A 24,015-nucleotide genomic window follows, 5' to 3' on the forward strand; every position below is an offset into this window, starting at 1 on the left:
AAAAAAACAGGAAGGAGTTTCCTCCTTGCACCACCAAGCCCCACCCTGGGACCTCTCATAACCCAAATAAAACACAGTGAACTATTCAAAAGGCAAATGTTTATTAGGTACACTGAACTTTAAAAAAATTTCAAAGAATTATGCAAGAAACATATTTAAATATAACAGGTGTTATTGCAATTGTGCTACATTACAAAATCACTTTTCTACCGTCAGCACAATCTGAAGACCTTGATGTTATATGTGAGATAACGCTACATTGACTCTGGCACGCAGTAAGTGGTCTGCACTTTTCTGTTCAAATGTCATTTGTGCTGCACCAGGTTGTTCTTGAAGACAAGATCAGCTCTTCGCAGAACTACGCCTTTTATGGTCCAGTAAGTAAAGGAACTGGCAAGGAGTAACATGAACTGCTGTTTTCCTCAGCAAAAAAAAGGAAAATCCAAACATGATTTTAGGTGAAGATAAAATATCATATGAGTAACAGTTCAGGAGGTAAATTCTCTTTCCATGGCCAAGTAGCTCCTATTAATCTGACTGCAAATTGCTACAGGTGCACCAAAAGGAGAATGACTCATAGGTCCAGCATTTACACAGATGAAATTAGTAATAGTACATTACATTCAAGTCTCTTGATTTGCTTATTGCCATGCTGCACCATATTATTGCTTCATGTTACGTATACTGAACAAGAGGTTCATGACTGACAAGTCGGAGCATTCAGAAATATCATAGAGGCTATTGACTAAAACAAGAAACTGCATATGTTAAGGACAGGAAGTCAAAGACTAAACTCAAGTCCTTTGTCACTGACGAGTGCTGGAAACAAAAAAAATTGGAAAAAACTAATACTGATTTCCCTAGATTAAATCTGCCATAGCACTGTAATAATGGAAGCATTCTAGACATATTCTAAACAAGAGGTTTAACTATTCTGGTTAATGAATGACAAGATTTATTTGTCTTAGAAAGGACATCAACAGTCTGGACAGTAAGACCAATCCTAATAAAGATACACTGAGAGAAGTAATCCAAACTCTCTTTCACAATAGATAAAAATATAGGTGAATTCAAGGCACAGGTATTTTCAAAATTAACACACATTATTTTCTTTGGAACTAATAATACAAAGGAAGCCATAATTACATTATCAACATGCTGTACACAGGGGCTTTTATGTGCATTACTTATAACAGCACTATCAGAAAATGATCACAAAATTATCCACACGCACAGATGTGCGCACATAAACATATGAGCATAAACTGGAGCACTACACTAGAAAACAAGAAACGTTCCTGTAAATAGAATTCTTAGTAATGTTATCAGGGCTATACACTTTGAGTAACATAAACTTATGTGTAACATTAGTTATGGAAGACAGCTGACGCAAGGCCTGCGTGCAGAGAGCATGTGATTCACACATCTGGTTTGGGGGTGGTAGGAGGCTGCTTACTGTTTGGAGGCAAGGTTCATAGCACTGACACAATCATGATACACTGACAGAGAGATCCATTTTTATTAACACCACCTGAAATAATTCAACACTGAGGAAACCTGTGTGCTAGACATTTAAAAAAAAATCACTGCTTAGCCCCCAACCAGATGGCAAATTTCTGCTTAAAAATCTCATCTTACCACGTAGACTCTTTTTTCTGGGTATACGTTGCTCAGATTTTTTAACCAAGCACAACCACCCAGTTCATTTGTACCTTCTTGTGTGCATGAGACTACATTCAGATGAAAACATTCATTTTGCCACACAGTGATCAAGTCTTGTGAGTTTCTTAATACTCTTGAATTGGCTTTTGCCATCTTCAGTGGTAGAAAAAACCCCACATATACTTGCCTACTTGGGCAATTAGGAAAAATGAACCTTTGGCTTTCCTGAACACTGCCCCTAGAAGACCATGACCATATATGCATATTTATTGATTCACCTGAGTTCAGTGAGTTGACAAATGTGAAGTATTTTTACCACCTGAGTTTCAGCATCTGGAATTGCAAGCTTATGAGCATGCAGAATGTCTTGCTTTCAGCAAGCCCAGCCAAACACACAAGCCCCAAACACACTGTGTTGCCTCCTGCCATCTCTCACCCCACCCCAATAAGTTTCTCTCTTGTCTCTCTCTTTGGAGCTGGACAAGGTTCTCAGCTCTGCCTACCCACCAAGAGTGACAGCTCCAACACTCCACATGCCTTGGGCAGGAGGGAAACCTGAAGTCACAAGGAGTGGGACTGCTGCTTGTTTTGTCCTTGCAGCTCAAATAAAACAAAAGCAGCATAAATTGAGTAATTATCTAAGATAATGCGGTAAAGTCAACTATTTTGAGGAAGAAGCTGGAGCAGTCAGCAGTATCCTTGCTCTCAAGCACAAGTGATCAACAATCACAGATGACCAAAGCTTCCTCTGAACCTCTGTCAAGGTGAGCACCTCCTCTTCCTACATCATCAGCCTCTCTCAAAAACTTGCAGTGTTAAAAATACCATTTAAAAAGCTTGAGTTAGTTATGGTAAGGGTCTGTATCAATATAATCTGCATTAAAGATATATGTGCTTCAGAGAGTAGAAACAAAAGCAATCTCTGATGAAGACGGCCTTGGTGCCAATTAGAATAAAAAAATAACAGTACACCTCTGGACCCTTGGTGCTAGGCTGGAAAGCACAGTGCCAAATCCTCAAAATGCTTACCAAAAATGTAGTATAAAATGAATCATCTGATGGTACAAATGGAAGAGATTCCACAAATTATGCCCACTTAAGCACTACCAAGATGGGAGTAAAACTAAATGATTACCAGGCAATGTTACACGCTGGCTGTCTGTAAAATGAGAGAATGCATAGTATATCTAAAAGCAGAAGGCTAGAGGCTGCACTATAATGCAGAACTGAAGTTATCTATTCAAAACCTTCCTGAAGCCAGGCTGCAAGGAAGCATCAACCTTCTTTTCAATTAACATCATATTGCTGAGGATGTAACTCATCATGGACATCAATACGGAGAAGGAAAATATTTACTCTCACTTCCTTTTAAGAGTGAAATACTTAAAAGGTAATTATCTGTTTAGTGGAGTGAATTATTAGACAACTCTTAGAATTTATTTTTTAGGTGTGACTTTGGAGATAGTTGAGCCCTCTCCCCATGTATGGTTAGACTGAAGTTACATCTTTGTGCAGGTGTCTCTACTTGATAATCAAAAGATTTCCATCATAAATGTAATAGGTTTGGTAGCTCTAATCGATGACAGTAATAATTTTCTCTCCTAGCTGAGACATAAAACCCCCCTTGCTGCTCAAGCCCATAAACTGCAAGCAGCCAGATACGCACAACAGTGAGAGTTTAAATCTTTGAATTAATCCATACCCAGGTGAAATGCATCAGAGAACAGGTGGCTCAGGAATGCAACATCCAAATTAATGCATCCTTCTAGAAAAATGGTACATGTTCATTAAACTATAAAAGTCCAATTGTTCTTTTCTAGTATATCTAAAAATAATTGTTCTAACAGAGCAGGCCGTAAGTACAAATTATTTACAGAGTTAACAAGCAAAAAAAAATACTGCTTGTTTTAAGGAAATCATTGCATGAGTAACTGCCATTTTAGCAATGCTCCACACATGTAATTGTTCAGCATTGAATACAGGTTTCAAGAACTGCAAGCAGAAGTTTTCTTCTACATCTACATTTCTGCATTTACTGGTTCATTAAACACTGTCATTTTCAAAACAATAGGTAACGGTACATAAATTGTTAAGACAACTAAACTATAAAATGAATCTTCAAAACCATGGAAAGCAGTATCTTGTTATTTACAGATTAGTGCAGTATTATAAACACAGATTAAAAGATACCTATACATAAATGACATTGTTCTACACCTACAGAATAAAGCATGTTTAAACAGTTTAGCATGACAATCAACGTTACAGGTCTTCATACAAACAGAAGGAAATCAAAGGAAAGGAGAGTATTTCTCAAATTGCATCTCCAATGAAGTGCTCCTATCATTTTTTACATTTTCATTTACAACGATGGCACAAGTTATATACAGTGTTAGTATATAATATCAGTTACTGGGCAGTTACCATTGCTATCAACGGACCTTATTCACAGGTACTGAAATTACCTTTTCAAAGTAACACCTGGTGAGCAGAAACACAAGAAACTTAGAAAAGGATTAATTTATCTGATTCATTTGTCTTACATTACTGAGGGACTTTCTTTTTAGGGCAGTGTGAATGTACATGCTCAGGGACTAACTTCCTAATTACACCACTGATACGCAGAGATTTGTATTTTATCAGTATTCTTAACATATACAAAACAGTGTTTGGTATTCAGCCAGAAACTGAAATTTGTGTCCTTTCCTGAGGTTACAAGTTAATGCATCACAAAGTGCAGCTCCCAGTGCTCTTTAAAAGTCATGACCATATTTTACTGAAAATGATGACTCCCAGTTTGGCATAGTTTTACTGAGGGTCAGAATTTCCATCTCATGAAGAAATACTCTGGGAAAACAGATGAAGAAAGTCCAGTGGAACAAACGACGTTCCAGAAATGGTGCTTGTTTTCACCCTCCTGAGCAAGCACGGAGACCAGAACCCCGAGGCCAGGGCTGTCTCTGCAGGGGGCTTATGTGTTTTTTTTCCTGCCCTGGCACTGACCAACTTCCCTACTGGCTGCTGTCCTCCGAATTCTTTTGAAAGGCAGTTCCTGAGGTTTTGGATGATTAACAGGAAATTGGTACACAGACAATCCTATTCATTTTCCAACTCTCAAGTGCTGTTTCAGTTTTCATGAACTTGTGCCTCAACTGTACAACTGTGTACTGGAAACAAAGAGACATAGTACAGGAATCTAGGGAGGACTTAAAAAAATACCTTTACTAAAAGAAAAAAAGGATCAAAATACAGGCACTTCCTAGGCTTCAAAATTATCCAAAACATGTTATGTGGGAGATACCTCATATGGCTACGTGGACAGGTCCACAGATAGTTTTCTGGTGACAGGAGGGACCTTTCAAAAACTTCTTTATTGATGGCCAAGCAGCTTATATAGTAGTTTAACTGTGCTAGAGTAAGTGATTGTCTGAAGAAAGGCCAAGAAATAGGTGGTGGGTACTCTGCTATCTCTGATGAGATATCCAATAGATCAATTTATAAGCTGTAGGGTGCAACCCAAGTCCCCATCTCTATCATCAGGTAGTTTATAGTGCGATTCAGAAAAGCGAAGAATCCAGAGTTCATCATCCTTTATTCCTTGAGTAGTCTAGAGATACTTTGCAGTGAGCAAAGAGTGAACCCAGTAGCTTTCAAACTCCAGCCATACTATTCAAAAAGTTAAAAACTGGGATTCAAAATTTGCTTCACAGATGCATGCCTACACCCCAGTGATCACTAGTTTTCCACGTCATGTAGCCTTGTACTTCTGATGAACACTTAGCAACACTATGAACAAGGTCCATAGTGTTAAGGTACACAATCGTTACCACAGTGTGTTGCAGTGGCTCGCTAAACAACCAATTTCTCCTTCAGAAAAAAGCACTCCTCAGAGATTCTAGTATTTGTCCTATGTTTGGTTTGTTGAGTTTGGTTTTTTTTAAATTCCAAACCATGCATGATCTGACATAAAATCTACTTGGTTACGCCAAGTAATCTGCTTGTAAGAATGCTGTGCATATGAATTATAATTATATACTTTTTTTAAATTGTCAGTAATTCTCCTAGATGATTCTTTGGAATTTACTTGCCTATGTATTTTTCCAATTAGCAGAACCTGAAACATTTTGCAGATATCACTTCTTAGGACACAGGCACAAATGCTTATGAAGGCACTTTCCCCAAAAAGCTTCCAAGATTTTAATTACTAATCACACACAGGGCAAGCTTTCTGAACACTAGTACAATGTACTACTACTGCTCTCGTATCCGAGCCCACAGCAGATACAGCTGAACTCTGGTTACTGGATAGATTTGTAGACTTGTTTTGCAAGTTAAATTAACCCTTTTTCTAAAGGCACAGGATATAATTTTCATACGACGCTTAGGTAGGGAAAGGGCTTCTTCCCACTTCAGTTATCTTTAAAAAGCCTGTCTTGCGGCAGACCACTGGATTCATTCATGCCATCATCTTCTTTTTTCAAGAAAAAAATTACAGTTTAAAGCCTTTTTCATTATATCTATGAATCGTCACACAGCCATGATATGATACTGGCCTGGGCATGGCTGCTACTCCTGTGATAATGCCCGTAGCAGGGTCATAACAAAGAATAGTGTCTGTGGCTTCACCGTTTTCTCGTCTTCCACCAAGGATATAGATTTTTCCATTACACACAGACATGCCACAATTCTCCTGTTTCGAAATAGACAAAGGAATACATGATTATTTAAAAAACAAGACCTCGATTCCTGCATGTTTACCCCAGTGCAGGACAGCATTGTGACTACCCTTTGTAAAGAGACTGGCCTATACTATTCCCTCCTGAGAGGGCCAATGCAGAAAGCACAGTAACTGGGGACAGCAGCAGCACAATCCTACAGAAAAGACTAGTTCAGGTCTAAGCCTTCACTACACACAGCTCAGACAAGGGATATAATGGAATACAGCTGAACACTGTACTTACCATTTAAACATCCGAGATAAGGAAAGGGAGAGAGAATAAAGGTTTTCAGAAGAGGGGCCACGGTAGGTACTATTAATGCAAAAAAATGGGAACAAGGAGAAGCACCTTAGAGGAGTAACAGATAGTGAAGAGGGATGTAAAGAGGGAGGTAAAAAGCCATGACTAAGAAAAGAGTGCATAAGAGAAAGACAGCACTATGCCTTACTTTATTTCTTCCTTAAAAGCAGGCATGGAAAAAATATTCTGTTAAATAGAGAACACAGACCTAAACAGAGGAATAGAGGGAAGGCCAGGAAAAAGAAGAACAAATTTCTGTTAATTCTGTTAGATACCGTAGAGTATGTGATCGATGTTTTATAAACACCAGGACAATTAACTGATACACAGATACTTTACTACCAAGGGGACACCTTTGTAAATTCTGCTCAGTTCCATACGTGGAAGTGATACAGCTCTTGGTGCTTAAGGCAGACACTTTCTGTGCCACACATTGGTTTGGTTTTTTTATTTTTACCACACTGTAAAAACAGCCTTCAATATTTGTTACATTGAAAAACTTTAATAAATTATAAGGAAATTACTATCTTCAGTCTAAATTAAAACATACAGCAGAACTTGACAGAGATCAACTTCTGTACAATTAAAACATCATCCATTATACTGTTACACTGTCTTCCAACAGTAACTGCTCTCAAATAAAAAGTCTGGACTGGCTAACAGCAACACCCAACTGAAAAGTTGCTGGTTTAGAAACTTCCTCTTCCGTGAGGTTTTGAATGAAGATGAAGAAGTAAAGAAAGAATGGAATCAGAGATGCAATTTTAACAGGGTTAAACAAGTGTACACTCATTTCATGCCAAGATATTAACATTAAAAAATACCTTTCAGATGTCTACAGGGCTTTTAGTGTTAATTACCTGTCTGCTGAATGTATTCTGTACATGCATCCAGTAGTCCTCAGCTGGATCATAGCAGTATATTGCTTTGGTAAGCCCACCAGCAACATAGATCAGATTGTTCAAAGACACAGCCGTGATACATCTTTTCGCGATAGGGATAGTTGCACGGAGCAACCAAGAATTAGTATCGGGATCATAAGACTGAACCTGAAAACAAATACATGCATTTCAGACTAAAAGCCTAATTGAAGTAACAGCCTGGCACACCCACACAGGTTATACAAGAAGAGTCAAAGCAAAAATACCTGGTGGGCAATATCCCACCAAGAAAATGAAGTCAATATAAATATAAGTCCATATATTGTCTATATATGCACTATATTCAACATTACTTTCCTAACAAGTTTAAGAATTCACAGAACTTGAAGGCGATGACAGTATCCATGAGAAAGACCACAGGAACAGTATGTATCATTGAGTTAACGTTTTCTACTCTCTACTTTTTGTACTGTAGTAATTCCATACTCCATTCAGCAAAACAGTTAAAACAGATCCCTGTATGATCTGTTTTTAAACCAGCAACACTGTCTACCATGGATAGAAGAAGCAATCAAACACAACTGACCTTGTCAGAACACGTGTTGTCATCAGGACCACCCCCGATCACAAAGAGTTTGCCAACACAGCTGGTGACAGCCGGAGAGCTCACAGCTTCTTTAAGGGGAGCCACCTCTGTCCATCGATTAGAGAACGAATCGTAACACTCTACACTGCTGAGGCGGTTTTGCCCATCATATCCTCCAACAACATATACCTGTGCAAAGTGGTGAAAACTATCAACATTTCATTTTTAGAGTAGTTATTACGTTTAAATACAAAATTAAATTAAAGCTGCAAGAATCCTAATTTGCTAGGTTTGTGAAGGGGTACTTTCCCCACATTTTACTTTATACACAGGAGAAGGATATCATCTAAAAATAATAGGTAAAGACTCCCTGGAGAGTTCCATTCAGTCACATGTGGAATGACACTGCAAACACACGTCCAAAGCACAGTATTATTAATACTGAGAGAGAAACTTCCTATTTGAATGGCATTTGTTAAAAAAGGCACTTCTCTGCACTTCTCTTTTCACAAATTATGTTGAGCAACAGCAGCAACAAAAGTCCATCTGAATTTACCTTTGCTTTTCTGTGTTTTGCTTTTTTCCTACTTGCTTACAAAAATATTTCTTCCTCTCACTTTGTAAACTTTACTTTCCTGTTGCTTCTCTCGTATTTAAGAAGCAGAGCTCATTACTGCTTCTGTCTACCTTCTTCCCTCTGTTTGCTCCAGCTGCAAGTTTCATCTCTTAAGAGGTCCAAGGGATACCACATGCACATCTTCCCTAACTTTCACTAATGGAGTCCCCACAGGCAGTTGATCCCAACTACTGGTTTTGCGTTAATGCCTTCAAAATACAGCAAAACCTCCCATTTCCCCACAGCACATATTTGGTTAATTTCAACATAAAACATCAAATAAAAGAGCAGAGAGCTAACACTCAGAGGAGTACCAGTTTCTGTTAACTGCATAAACTGTTAAACTTTTGACAGCACTTTTGAAGCACAGGCAAATCCAGATGCTTCTCTGTTTCCCAAAAAATTGCTTCTTGGGCATAAGACACTTCAATGACAAAACAAACACAAAAAATCCCAACTGAGGGATAACATGATTTCCATATCCACAGATAGTGTCTAACTGACAAAAGAGCCTAGTTGTTTAAAATAGTCTTTTATTTGAAAATACGCATTTTTATAATTATTTGATAGGAAATACAAAGTAATACTAAATACATACATATTTTCTCCACTGCTTTTTTATATACAGCAAACATCCCCACTATAAAAAAAAATTATAAATATACTTCTCTTACTTTACCAAGAAGAACAGCCATTTTATGACGCCATCTGCCTTTATTTAAGGAGGCAACTCTGATCCAAATGTTAAGTTGAGAGTTATAAATCCAAACATCCCGGCTATTGATTCTTCCACCTTTTTAAAAACAAAAATAAGACAATTTGAATAAATTTATTATTGAATGAGAAATATTAACATGTCCCTCTATGGTGGGCAATGAAAACTTTGTATCCTTTTTATGTGAAATAAAGATCTAGCTATATTTATAGGCTAGACTGAAAAAGTCTGTTTCAGTGGATTTCAAACATGACAACGTACATTAAGTTGTTTCACTTATGTGTGCCTTTCCCAGTAACACGATGAGATTATTTCTCGAGATTGGAATGCATTTTAATGGCTTCTGCCCATGCTCTTCAGGTTTCCTTCACTGTCACTACCTGGATGGGACACTTGAAATCTTAACTTTATGTGCCTCATGGCACATCCCTAACACTAGCTGCTCTTCCATTTGGTTCATGCATCCATCTCCTTCATTTTACATTTTGTTCAAACATAGGTACTACACATCTGAGGAGAGAATTTCTTTGGTTAAACTAACACATGGGGCTTGGTTTCTAAACCATCAGCTGCACCCTATAATTTACCCTTGCTAAAAGACTGAATGAGAGGTGTTTAACACCTACAGCTATTGCTCATTTCACTGTAAAAGGCTGGTATAAATGGATCCCCAACTCTGGTGCTGAAAGGAATTCATTTCCATTTTACATTCCCATGATGAGAAGAAGCTTCAACTGTTTTTCTTTCAGAGTCTAGGCAGCCACAGGACAGAAGCAAGTCACCAGCAACATACCAGTGCTGCAGTGCTCCTAGGCAACTGGTGGTTTAACCAGGACACAGAATGTTTTGTAGCAGAGAAAATGCTGCTAGAAAAACCACTGCTTTCGATTTTTTGCTTGCAATTTTTCCAACTGTTGCTGCAAACAGGCCACTAATAAATCTTAAAGCAGTGTACTTAACGAGCATAAACTAGTCTCTTTAAATACAATTGACACCCTGGAATCAGCTGCAAAACACTACCAATTAATACCAAACAAAAATCCCAGAAAACACCTTTTTCTACAGTAAGATTGGTTTGGGGCTGGTGTTCATCATTTACATCAGAACGCAATTGTCAGTTGAGCATCTGGAAGTTCACAGTACTTAATAAGAAAACAAAAAAACAAAGAAAAGAAAGAAATCTTAAAATTTTTTGGGATTATTCACCTGAAACAAGAATATCATTCCGTAGAGCACACACTGCATACTCAGACTTGGTAAACTCTGGAAGTTTAGCCAGTGACTTCCACTCTCCTGTTACAGGATCGTAGCACTCAGTATACGGCAAATTAAACCCTCCAACTCGTTCACAGCCTCCAACAACAACTATCACTTCAGAATAACCAGTTGATCTAAAAAAGTGAACACAGAAAACTAAGATGTAGAAGATTATTTATTAGTACATGGAGGCAAACAACATCGTCTTCAAAACTCTGTTAAAATCGGGAAATTTACTAGTTAGCATTAACTTATACAGCAAAGAAAAAAGAAAAAAAGTCATGTAGCAAACAGAGGTTCTCACTGTTTCCAGCTGTCTCATTACACAGCAAGTTACTCCACCGACAGGTATTCTGTGTAAGTGGTGGAGTTGCACTGCACAACGTTCTATGTAAAAATCAAATAATTAAAAAATACAGAAAGCCCTTACTCTAATAATAGTTCTCCTTTGACTGTGTACGTAGAGGCTTCAGAAACAGTTCAAGCGAGGCCAGAGACAATGAGATGAGCAATCTGTTTCACAATGAAACCAGTCCTCGCATCCCCCGTGTCCTCCCTGAATTTTTCAAAATTCACAGTACTTTACACTGCTTAAATACTCAAAAAGTTTGAAATCTTTTGGGTTATTTTATGCAAAAAATAGCTGAAGGCATACAGTCACCAGAATAAGAGGAAAAAAACCAGACCTTAGAGCCAATGCACAGTCAAGAAAGTGAGAAAGAAGTGTAGTGATAAGAAGGAAACATTAAGGAATGCTGAAGTAAAAATTCAAGCCTAAAACAAAAACTCAGTGTGAAAAAATTAAGTATTAGACAGTCTGCAGTATATGCAAATAAGCCTTTAAATTCTATTCCACACACTCATTCTTATTCTACTAACCTGATGCTTCTGCATTATACATATTCTATATCTGCAGCAATAACAACTCATTATATGTTGATCCACATTTGAATGTGGAGAAATCAACCAACCATCTTCAACATGCAAATCAAATTATGACCAACTTTTATTCCTCCCTGCAAATTTATAATTTCCTGTAAACATCTGTCAAAATCCTTTTTTTTCAGGGCATTTTTAGATTAAAGGATTTTGCACTGATACAGTTATTTCAAGGAGTGTTGTCTACTATTTAAGTAAAACTGAATGCAAGATTGAGGTTTTTTTCAGTAAGCCTTTTTGTTGTGTTGTGCTTTAACTTCCATCCCATTCACACCATTGCTGAGTACTGCAGTCCTCAAAAAAAAGGACTTAAGACTGCATTTGAGATAAAAGTTGCATGATCTGTCCCCAAACTTCCTAACATGTGAACTTATGCACATATTAACTTATAAATCATGATAACAGGTTCCCCATTCTGAAACATCAGGAATAAAACTAGTTAGCCCTTCTATCTCCTTGTCACCACACACTGTAATTTAAATACGCCATATATATTTCTACTCAGAATATTTTAAACAGGCAAAGGCAATGCACTATAACATTACATAGAAGATATGTATCTGAGGAAGTATACTTACGCACCTGAACTAGTCAGAAGAACCACTCTCTTCAGCTGCTCAGCTTTGAAGTCATGCTTGTTCCTGGTTTCTATGTATTTACTGTTACTGTTTTTTGCTTTTTTGAGGAACAACTCTGAAAAGAATCTCTCAAAGGGTAAGAGCGGGGAAGTTCCCATGCCAGCAAAGCATTACCCAGGAAGAGAATTTCCTTAAAAGCAAAATACTCATCTCATAATTTGCCTCTGAAGGAAGCCCAACTATATCAGCTAACTGTATGTATGAAAGAGGTTTGTCTGTTGATTACTTTCTAGATTAGAATCAAGGCCTCCACCTACTGAAAATCTTACAGTACCAGATTATCAATCTTTATTTTAAAACTAAATGAACCAAAATCTTTGATCAGAGAGAACTCTTTATGAATATTGCTATGATGGAGTTTTGCTCTTTAAAGAAAGTCTTCATTTAGTACAGTATTTCAAATCCACAGAAAACCAAGAATTTTCCCAGCATTTTAGTATCTATATAACTATATCCTTTCTTCACTTAAGAAACAGTTTCTCTGTTACATTTTCTTGAAGGAGTCTTGCACTGTATAGATTTTAAAGTTAGTTCCAAAAGATCTTTTGCAAACGATGGAGGGCACATCAGTTTAAAAGAAAAAAATCAAAAATGTGGGAGTACACCAAAAGAACATACAGGCAAAGGCTAATTCCAGAAGAGAAGTAAGAGTATATTTGAATGGAGATTAGAAAAAGCTGTGATCTCAATCAGTGGTACAGAAAGTCCTCCTTGTAGCCCTTCAGAAGAAACAGTGTGATCAAAATAACAGACATGAGGTAAAACAAGCACTGTAGAGATTCCGGCAGACACTCTCCCATCAGAAAGAGGTGCACAAAATTGTGCATTCCCAAGAGCAGGTTTCCAGGGGTTCCCGAGTTACATGCAGACCTCTAGGCGAGGTGAGAACACCAACCAGCACAGCGTCAGCTGGCCACAAGAACTTCAGTAGTTCTGAATGTCATCTGATTACACTCAAAAACATTTTAAATTTGGGAGACAAATTACAGGAATTATGGTAAATCACTCCCCCCCCCCTCCCCCGTTAATTCACTTTTGGGTAGTAAATGATATGACAGAAATGTGAAGTGAAATAAAAACTCATCTCCCTGGGGGAAAAAGAAGGAACTACATTAAAGTTTTCTAAAGGCAACTAAAAAGGATGTGTTAGAATGTGTGAATGTAGTAACTTCTAAGTAATTCAAGAGAACACTCATATTTTTATCAGACAGCCTAACAAATGGTGTGACTGAAGAATCCACAGGTACATGAAAATCTGAAGATAATTCAAAGCATACTGTAGGAAGAGCATGGTTTGGTTTGCATATGGAAAGGTGTTATTGCTCACTGCTGTGCGACACAACCAGCAGGGGACAAGGCAGACTTAAAAGGAGCATGAGAGACAACCTCAAGATGTCACTATGTAGTTGCAAGTACAAAACTGAAAGCTCTTTCAAAAAGACCTGCATTTGTCAACAATGCCTAGTGGCAAAAGAGCAAGCAGGCATCCGTTATGCCACGTTTTAAACTGGTATTTACTGCAGGTAACTCTTCACTGCTTCGAAAAGAAAAAAAAAAAAAGAAAATCAATGGCAAATTGCAATCCACACTGTTCTTTTAAAAAATGGGTAGAACCCGCTGCGCCCGCAGGTGCATACATACCCATACAAGGAATCACAATTAATTTCCAGAAGTTTCAGTAAAAACACTGGCATGGGAATTTCTGACCCTGCAGCCCATCTCCTTTTAGAAACAGTTTACATAAAAAAGAAATTGGAGGAAGACAAGAAAGAAGGAAAAGAGCTCTCCAGCATCCTCTCCTCCCCAAACCCCCCAGAAATGCCCAGAAAAAGGTGTGATGAAAACATGGGGGAAAGAGGGACACGGTAACTTGTTTTAGAACACAATCTCTTTTTGCTATAGTCAACAGAAAGAAAATGACAAAGAACTATTCCATGAATGTATATAGAAAAGGGGAAAAAATTCCTGCTGGGAGGCCAGCCAGTTTTTCTCTTTGTAAATTACTTCTCTTGTTCCTGCCTACTCGAATTCACAGTGCAGTTTAATAAACTCAGCAGTAAACCCAACAAAACCCACAAAATCCCAAACCAACATCCCTCTACCCCCCTGCTTCAGAAATCACTTGTGTTGGGCAAGGTACTTCATTTACAAACTGGAATGCTACACTGAGGCTGCTCAGGTTCTCAATACATACACACCATGCACTTTGTCAAGACTGTTAGGTCTGAGTGTATTTGCTTTCTTTATCAAATTGCATAATAAACGTACAACCACCACCACACCAAATACCACAAGATACAGCCACACTCCAGCTGCTCAATGAAACAAGGAGGTCCTTGGTCTGAATTCCCACGGTCCCTCCCTCAGGCCCAGACTCAGGGTAGGAAATGCCTCAGAAACCATCGTTGCACCAGTTTCCAAACTCCCATGAACCAAAAAAGTTTCCAAAGACCCTCCATGGCAACATACAGCTTAGAAAACCTGGCAGCAGGGCTGCAAAGAGTTTAAGAAGAATTTCCTCTCTCATGGCAGGAGTGAAGACTAGAAAGCCAACAGTGGGGCAAATGCTTGCCAAGTATTTTTTCCCCCTAATTTAACACATGCCAAAAAAAAAAAAAGGTTCCCTGCACAGTCACTATAAAGCAACCACATCTGACTAAGAGTAAACAAAGAGGACTAACTCCTAACACAATCTGTTTGTCCAGACCAGGTCACTGCACCACATTAATATAACACATGATTCTAGAACTACAGCTTAGATCAGCTGGAGTTAACAACAAACTATCATGTGGAGGTAAGGCTTTTACTGGGAAAACATTTTTCAGGAAAAAAAATTGTAACTACCATTGCTCATAAATGCCACTAATGGACTCTTCCTCATTTCTTCTTGCAACTTCAGTCACCTATTTGTGTAACACATTATTAAGTAGCTGCAATTCTGAATCATTAATATGTCATAGAATAAGCATGAAATACTTCAGGAACTGTTTCATAATTTTTTAAAAATGCAAGATTTAGCTTCTTTACAGTTAAGAACCTGTTCTTAGACCTGCTGTTGTCTATTACAAATCCAGGTACTACTCCATCTGTTAAGTATTTGTGATGTAGCATGTGAATGCTCTGAATATGAATCTCCATCCACATCCTTTACAGTGTGCTGTACACTTACATGACTTTATTATAAAAAGAAATAAGGTTGGGAAACAGAATGGTTAACCTGCTCTAGCACAGTAAGTTCTTTTCAAGACACTGCTATTGTATGAAATAACATAAGCTCTCATCTAGCAAACATTAACCTTTAGAAAATATTTTACTTACAAGGTAATGTAACTTCACTTACCTGAACAGTCGCTTATTTCACAGCAATAAAGTGATCTGTGCAAAAAGACTCACTTATGTACATTTTCATGACAAATGTGAGCTTCATGTGTTTTGAGGAAGTACTGAAGTGTAACTGTAGTGGCTCCAGAATGCAAAATAAAATAATCTTCGATTTTTTTTCTGGGCATGTGTATATCAAACTATGTCCTTCTCCTAAAAATAAGGAAAAAAAAAAAAAAAATTTCCTCACCTGCGTGGCCTAGTTCTGGGAGACATCATCTCATTTCCAAGGATATGGTATCGCCTGGCTTCGTGCAGCAGCTGATAGCACTCTGGGGAATTCTGAATCAGCTGGTCCACTTCCACAGTCTGAACAAAGTAGTTTGGATGTAACAGCGGGAGCCTGACGTGCGTCAGAAGTTCGTGTAACACTGGTCTTCGCAACTCAACCGCCCGGTACACCCAGCGCATGACAGCTTCAAACACCATCTCCTCCTTACTGATCACCAGTTCATCACTGCAAATGTAATCAATAAGCTCATCCTTCCCCAGTTCAAGGAATTCTTCATGCTGGGACACGTCCTCAAACGTCTGCAGCGCAAAATTCCTGCACTTGGTGAACAGGGTCTTGAGCGAGTGCGTATCTGCAAAGCGCTGGATTCCCAGGCAATTGCAAGGATCCAGCTGTTCTTCCAGGAACTTGGCGCAGGCGTCACGCAGAACGCTGATCTGAAAGAGACTCGATGTTTCAAAGAGATACTGCACATTCTCTGTAGTGATTTTCACCTTGCCAGTGTATACATACTGTAAAAAGCAATCCATAGCTTCAGCAAAAATGCCGTTGATCTCCACTAGCATCTCTCTGCTTTCTCGGTGATCATTACAAAACATAGCTCTGAAGTAGCTGCTGCAGGCCGAGAGAACCGCTCGATGGCAGGGAAACTCCCTCCCTTCCACACAGATAATAACATCTGTGAACAACCGGCTGTCTCGAAATTCATTGAAGATCTGGAGAATGCTTTCAGCATGGGATGATCCCGAGGAAAAGTCGAAAAACTCAGGGCCTGACAATGATTTTGGGTCCATTTCAAAAACTTTCCGCTTGGTTGCAGGGGAATCTCGTATCCCACTATCCTCTCTATTAAGTCTGCGTCCCAATATTAGTACCATTGTTACATCAGTTGGCTATAGAGTCATTGAGAAAAATTTGCAGAGTTTCTCCTTCGCAGTGCTACGGTCTGAAAAATTAAAACACTTCAGTATTCAGTCTGGTATATTCTTAACTTCATATGAGAATTAGACAAGATACTTATTTGGTCACTCTAAGAACTGGTACAATTTTTGACCTTTACTATAGGGGACATGGTATTACAGGGCAAGTTACCGTGCACCTTGCGCACGGCAATGCAGCATCACCTGCCACACGTTAAATACAAAATATACCCATAGAACAGGTGTCATGGATGGCAAGTTCTGAATGTCTCAGCACCACTGGCATTGTATTAGTGTTCAAGGTGTAAAAAAAGGAGATCTTGGCTGCAGAAAATCACCCAACGGACAAAAGCCAAAGATTTCCTGGATAAAGATCCAGAGCTTGGGCTTTTCTCATTTTCCAGTGTAATCCTCATTTCAGCTGGAGACTCCAAGTACTACTACAACAGCACTAGTTAAAAAGGGAAAAAAAAAACCCTGATATTTTCAAAATAAAAATTCAGTAGAGAAATCACTCCATTTTCATTACCAAGTCTCTCACAATGAAGTCTTATAATACTAGTGTTTAATAACATTCAGTTATCTCAGTGAATAACGTTGGCCATAAGTTTTTACCTGTTCATTCCTAGCATCTAAAAATTAGTTCACTGATAATCTAAGATTCAATTAAAAATGAACATAAGCTGCTAGCACATGAAACAGAATGAAGAAAGAATTATATTAGTTGGTAAAAAACTACTGGAAATAAGAACCAAGGGCAACTCACTGAGGATAGGGAGATCTGTTTTCCAAAGTACTACTAGCCAATAATTTTTAGCAAAACCTTTTGCTCAAACACTTTCCAGTTTCAAATAGACAGTGTACAACGTTCCCCCCAGCATGCAAACACAGACTCACATTAATCAGTGCACTGAAGTTGCAAAAATCAAGCACTCAAATGTTAGTGTATGCCAATAGTATGTTTTTAGGTGAAGAAACTGCAGCTGATTTTGCAGACAGCGTGTATTAGAGGTAACGTGATCAATCAACCTAGCAGTGATACGGCTTTTTGCCAATCCTGAGCTTTCAAATTAACTGGATGAATGTCCACCAAAATATACTGAGGCAGCAAGAGGCTGGGCAAAACGCCCTCTTGGGTCTGACACAGGTATCATTCCAGACACATGTAATACTTGTTTCTATGTCTAGAAGGACATGTACTGAGTTATTTTAAAGTTTATGGAGATTTTTTTCATGCTTCCAAGAGGTTATATTCAGTTTCCCTCATTCCCCACTTATACAGTCAGTAGACGTCAGCTCCTCACAGCAATTTCATTTGTTGACGTGCCAGCATCTTTAGAGCTGCAATTACACAATCCCAGTCTGGCTACATCATCGCTTAATATAGAAAGCAATGAACACGCTTTTTCTAAACAGGCTTTTTACACAGCACCTTTTAAAAGGCACCCTCTTAAAAAGCAAGAAAAGAATGTGTGCCATACATATACTCATTGAGAAAAGAGGCTTTAAAACTGTCATTTTCCATATAAAATTTTTAAACATATTTACAAGGTAGATTCTTGGTATGGCTTATTTACTCTACAAAATATTTAATTTTAATTAAAATAGGACCAGTTGTCAACGTTGATGCCTGAAAAACACCGTTGCAATGAGCCTATCTAATAACTGATTGATTGCTTCAGAGAGATTTTAAGGAGGCATAAACAGTCTAATCTGTAGCTGGTATTCTATCCAATGTATTTCACAACTGTTCCACCCTGTAATGATGCAGGCCAGATAAAAACCAAAACCAGCAACAACAACCACTACCACCACCTCACCAGCTCAGTTGCTAACACCCTAACCAATACACTGAACTTTATCTGCAATTGATTCCATACTATTTGGCATGAGAAAGTGGGCAGAAGTGAAGCATCAGCAGTAGAAAATGGAAATGTAACAATGAAATTATAAATATAATCCCTAAAGGCTTGATTCTAGTATCACAGATTTAAATCAAAAGAATTTCACTAAAGCCAATGGAGCTCTTCCAAAGCAAAGTTAGCCTGAAATCAGAAACAGGACACCGGCATATTGCATGAAAGGGCAAAACACAGCAACTAAGTACAAAAAGCTTCAAGATTAAATCTTTCTCATTATGTGTGAAGTTAAAACGACACTATATTATGCAATCACCAATAAATGGAAATAAGTACTCTGGGTTAAGACTGCTCACTGAAGGAAGCAATGTCTTCTTTATGCTGGAACAACACGAAATTAGTGGTCAGCAAATGATTTTATTCTTTTTTAGTGTCCCAGTGGTTTAAAGAAATAGGAGACCAAAAAAAAAAAATCCACGGAGCAAAAACTAATCAAGGGGATAAACATTGTAAATTCACACATAAGAGAACAGAACGGAAGAATAATTACATTCCATTGCAGAAATTACTGTTTTTGAATATATTATGCTTCAATTTTATCCAGTTAATCATTTCTGTAGGTTTGCTTAAGCAAACTAATTTTGTAAGACTATCAGTAACACTATCACATGTTCAACTCTATCAGACATACACATGGCCTTCTTGCAAATCTCGCTCTGGCAGTTTTAAAATGCCACCACTTCCACCTGCCTGCCCCATGTTTCAGCCCCAAAGCTGGAAAGGCAGAGGGGAGTCTGTGCCTGAAGCTGAGCTGCTGAGTGCACAAAGGAGGGAAACACAAGAGGATACACCTGTCTGCACTTTCTGCATATGTAAAGGTACTTACACAGGCCTACAGACTCTGCATTACAAAGCACCAACCATTTAGAGAATTTAACACTGAGATCTCTTCAGGAAGTTTAAATGAAGCAAAAGAAAAACAAAATAATTTTTTCCCAAAGGCACTATTAGAAATTATTGTATAAAAAAATACAAAACACATTGGATCGCTTGTCTGAGCAAGGGTCAACAAGGACGGACCTTAAGCAAACCAGTTTACCCATTCAAAAAACTGGAAAGGAAAAAAAAAAAAAATCACACTTTCTTTCAACAGGTTTTAAAAATGCTTTACAAATACAGACACAGCTCCAACACGGATGTTACCTGCACATCTCTTAATTAAGGTGCGTTCACCAGAAGATCAGGTTCCTCTATTTCCTTAATCTTGTCTATATAACACATTCCTCAGAAATAATCTAAGAGCCCAAATCAGAGGCCAGTAAATGAGGTCTACAAAATATTTGCCCTGACACCTTCTATCAGTAAATCCTCCTATGCAAATTACTTTTATGCTGCACTAGACTACTCCTTCCTTCACTGCAACATCCTCGTGTATTTTAGCCCTCTCCCTTCATCTGCAGCTCTGGCAACAGCTAGCAGCCTTCCGGCAGAGCTGTTTTCTGTCACTTCTGTGCCACAGAACTCCTTCGGTCCGTTAGCAGAACTGAAGAAAGCAGCAGAGGAAGCATGCAGCCAGGGTCGGGGCGAGGCCCTTCGGTAACACCTAGTCATCAGGTGTGCCCCAGCTCTACCTTCCAAGCTCACCCTCGGGCTGTAGTTTCAAGAAAGAGTACCTGAAGCTGAGCTGGGCTTCCGTCTGCCGCTGCCCGTGGAGGTGGCTTCCACCCTGCGCCCCTGCCCACCGCCGCTGCCTCACGTCAGCACCAGCACTCGCGTGGCGTGGCCGGACCAGTGACCGTCTGTGAAGGGAGAAACAGAGGCGCTGGAACCACGTCGGCTGCCCTGGGGAAGGGCAGGAGCCCCCAGCACAGCCCACACACCGCCTGTGTGGCTCCAGCTCCCAGACGCGTCACGTCTACTATTACCTGCTGCGGTATTAGTAACAGCACCCCCAAGGTAATGCAACCAAGCTTAATAAAATAAATGGTATTTTAGTTCTGAAGCATGGGAACTGTAACTCGGGTTTGGCCAATTCTAGTTGTTTGTGAGTTCAGATAACATGATTTGCAGATGTGCTTCACCTCAGATGTCTGGTTACCACAGGAGTCAGAGAAAACAAACTCCCCGTTGTACCTACTGCAACACACTGGCTAAACCACAAACCACTCTAGTTTTTTTTTCTTTTAAAGGAAGGAAGAGGAAAAAAACCAAAAGCATAACCTTTCCCTCCACCAAAAAACAAACACAGCACTTCTTTTTCCTTGTGATACAAAAAAAGACCAAAAAAGTTGATGGTTTTAAAGGATTTTTAAAAAAAACAATAAATTCTTCTTGTTTTATGATAGGAATTGAGATTTTTGAATGCCTTTAAGATGAAGTTTTTAATACTACTGAAGAACTAATAAACATGAACTCATAGTGAACAAGCTGATCAACATGGTAAGGAGTTAGGTACACTGTAGAAAAAGTTTTTTATTCTAATAAGACACTATTTTGATAAAAAAAATACTCTGAATGCTAAAATTCAATAGCAATCAAGGTGATGACACATACAAAAAGACCTAAGTGCCCTCAAAAATCACCCTGCAAAAACAGGAACTGATTTGGACATGAGACTCGTGATTATTTAACAAAGCAGCGAAAATGAACACCTTTAAACTGTGCAGAAGTCTTTAGGTAACCTTTTTGTAAGTGAAAAAGTCACCTGAAAGGGCACACACCCACTGGGGAGGGAAAGGGGAGGAAAAAAAAAGGCAGCACTGCATACTATCATTAACCTATGGGGAAGAGACTGAAAAAAACATTCTTCCACCTTGGTTTCACTATTATTTTTACATATATTCAGATTTTGCTTTAAAAAACCCGAACGAAAGCCCCAGTCATTGCACACATCCCGATTAAGCGTTTCAAGAGCTTCCAGGGGCTTCAGCCAAGTGCCTGTTAAATTTGAAACTAAGAAACAAATCGCTGCGATCACACAGGCAGAGACAGCCAGGCCGATACCCAGGGAGATTACTTTTACCGAAAGGAACAGGAATTTTAAGTATGTAACGATGTGAAAATTGGACTAATACATAAAGACGTACATCTGAAACCGTGGGCGTTACCGAGAATCCTACAGAGCAAGGCAACGCGAAACACGCAAAACAAACCCCAGCCAGGAAAATTTTAAGAAATCGGAGGATGTCCTTAATGTCCGCACACACACACATACACACACACAGAGGGACCGGCCCCCTCCGTGCCCCTGGCCCGGGGGCGACCGAACACAGGCACCGTTCAAGGCCAAAACATTCCGAAGTTGTTGCCACCCCTTTTTGCTATATAAGGAAACAGAGCGTCATCCAAACTAAAAAAAAAAAAAAAAAAAACCCAAACAAACAAAACAGAACCAAAAACACGAGCCCCAGCGCCAATCCAGCAGACCCGAGGGGTGAAGGACAAGGCCGGCGCTGAGGGGACGCCCACGGGCCGCTCGCCCGTTGTTTACTGGCGGGGCTGGAGGCGGCTGCAGCAGCACAAAATGGCAGCGCCTGGCAGGACGCGGCCCCCAGCCCGCGGGAACCACCTGTACCCAGCGCCGCCAAACGCGGGGCACAACCGCGCGGGCCCCACGCCGCGGGCGCCGGCGAGGCGGGGGTTAACCGCGGTGCCGCAGCGGGCCGGCCCCACAGCCGCCGGGAGAACCCGGGCGCCCTGCGCCCGCGGGGCTGAGCCCGGGACGCGGCTCCCCCGCTGCCCCCCCCTCACAGCCAACGGCCTCCGGGTCGCAGCCCCCCCCCGCCGTGCCCCGGCGCGCATGCGCAGTGCCGCCACCGTCTCCCGGGCCGGGGCCGCCGCGCGCACGCGCGCCCTCCAGCTCACCTTCACCCCGAGCCGCCTTGGCGACAGCCCCCCCCCCGCTGCCTGCCCAATCCCCGCGCCGCCCCGCGCCTCGGCCCCGCCCCCCCGCCCGCCCGCCCAATCCGCGGCCGCGGGCCCCCCGCCGCCGCCGCCGCTGCCCGGGGGACACGGAGCAGCCCCGCGTTACGAAACCGCCGCGGGGGGACCGGGGGTACCGGGCACCCCCCAGCCCCGCTCCGCCGGCCGGGCCGGGCGCGCCGCACCGCACCGCACCGTCCGCTGGGCCCCGCTGCCCGCACTCAGTGCCGGAGCGGGGGGGCGAGGGGACACACACACACACACACGACACACACAGCCGAGAGGTCCCGGGGCACCGGCGCCGCCGCCGGCCCTTGCCCGCCATGGCACCGCCGCGGCGGTCGCCCCGCGCTGCCGGCAGGGCCAGGGACGCGCTGCCTCACAGCGCGGCGGCTAACGGTCCCGGCCGGCCCCGCGCCCCGGCCCCGGCCCCGCCACCGCCACCGCCGCGCCTCGGCGGGGCCCCGCGCCCTCCCCGGGGGCTCCCGGACCGTCGCGGGGGCGCCGCCGCCGCCGCCCGCACCCCGCGCCCCCGCGCCGGCCCGCACTCACAGCCGGGAACGGGCCCCGCCGCGCTGCGCCCCGCGGGAGCTGCCGCCCGGGGCGGGGGTCGGGCCGGGTACGGAGCGGTGCGGTGCGCTCGGGCCTCTCCGCCGCCGCCGGTCGCGCTGCCAGCGCCGCTCAAAACAAAGGGGCCGGCGGGGCATGTGACCGCCGAGCCACCGCGCGTGATGTCACGGGCCCGGCGCGGCCCTGGGAGCTGTAGTCTCGCCGCCCCGCCCGGAGACCGGCGGCCGCGAAACCGGGGTCCGCGCCGCGCTCCGTCTGCGGCAGCGTCCCGGGAGGAACCGGGGACAAGCGGCCAAAGGGCGCGGAGGGGCCGTGAGAGCCCCCGGCAGCAGCGGCGCGGCAAGGCCGCAGCTTTTGTCACTGCGAGCTCTTGCCGTTCGCCTTCCCTTGGATGGGACCGGGGGGTACCACCCCACCCCGCCCCGGTAATCCCGACCGGACCCCGACCCTCAGTGTGCCCAGGCTGGAGGCGGTGCCTTGGGATGGCGCCTTCCGCGGTGACAGTGCCTTGTGCCAGCCCGGGGGGCCCGGCCAGAACCCCCCGACAGGAGCCATCTCCCAAGCTAAAGAAAACACCATCTCTGTAGTCTTTCAGTCTACACGACCAAAATAGAAACCAATACACACAAAAATCAATCAAAGGGGGATCTTTGTCTACCTGAGTTACAGCTTCACCGAATTAATACGGAATTGTCAGCTGACAGAGCTTTTCCCCAGTCCCCGCTCGACTGTAGCACAAAGGGGTGCCCCTTTCCCTGCTAACGGGAGAAAGCCAAGGCTGGTTCTAAGCAGGGCCGCGAAGAGCACTGCTGTTGCAGCT

At 41.7% G+C, this 24,015-nt stretch overlaps 1 protein-coding gene across 2 annotated transcripts; it reads right to left on the reverse strand.

The window, feature by feature from the left end:
- Positions 1-84: 84 nt before the first annotated feature.
- KLHL24 (kelch like family member 24) lies at positions 85-23,302 on the reverse strand. Of its 2 annotated transcripts, none has more exons than XM_074877794.1 (8): positions 23,178-23,302; positions 20,378-20,503; positions 15,884-16,871; positions 10,685-10,869; positions 9,438-9,556; positions 8,148-8,336; positions 7,541-7,729; positions 85-6,352 (listed from the first exon to the last, which is right to left on the reverse strand). In XM_074877794.1, exons 3-8 carry the CDS (start codon positions 16,801-16,803, stop codon positions 6,152-6,154), a joined length of 1,803 nt encoding a protein of 600 aa, XP_074733895.1. In that variant the 5' UTR covers positions 16,804-16,871; positions 20,378-20,503; positions 23,178-23,302; the 3' UTR covers positions 85-6,151. The 2 variants fall into 2 exon arrangements, with proteins under 2 accessions (XP_074733895.1, XP_074733896.1); XM_074877795.1 differs by lacking the exon at positions 23,178-23,302 and adding an exon at positions 21,791-22,412.
- Positions 23,303-24,015: the final 713 nt, after the last annotated feature.

Source organism: Strix uralensis, chromosome 9 (genome assembly GCF_047716275.1).
Source record: "Strix uralensis isolate ZFMK-TIS-50842 chromosome 9, bStrUra1, whole genome shotgun sequence".
NCBI classification, from domain to species: Eukaryota; Metazoa; Chordata; class Aves; order Strigiformes; family Strigidae; genus Strix; species Strix uralensis.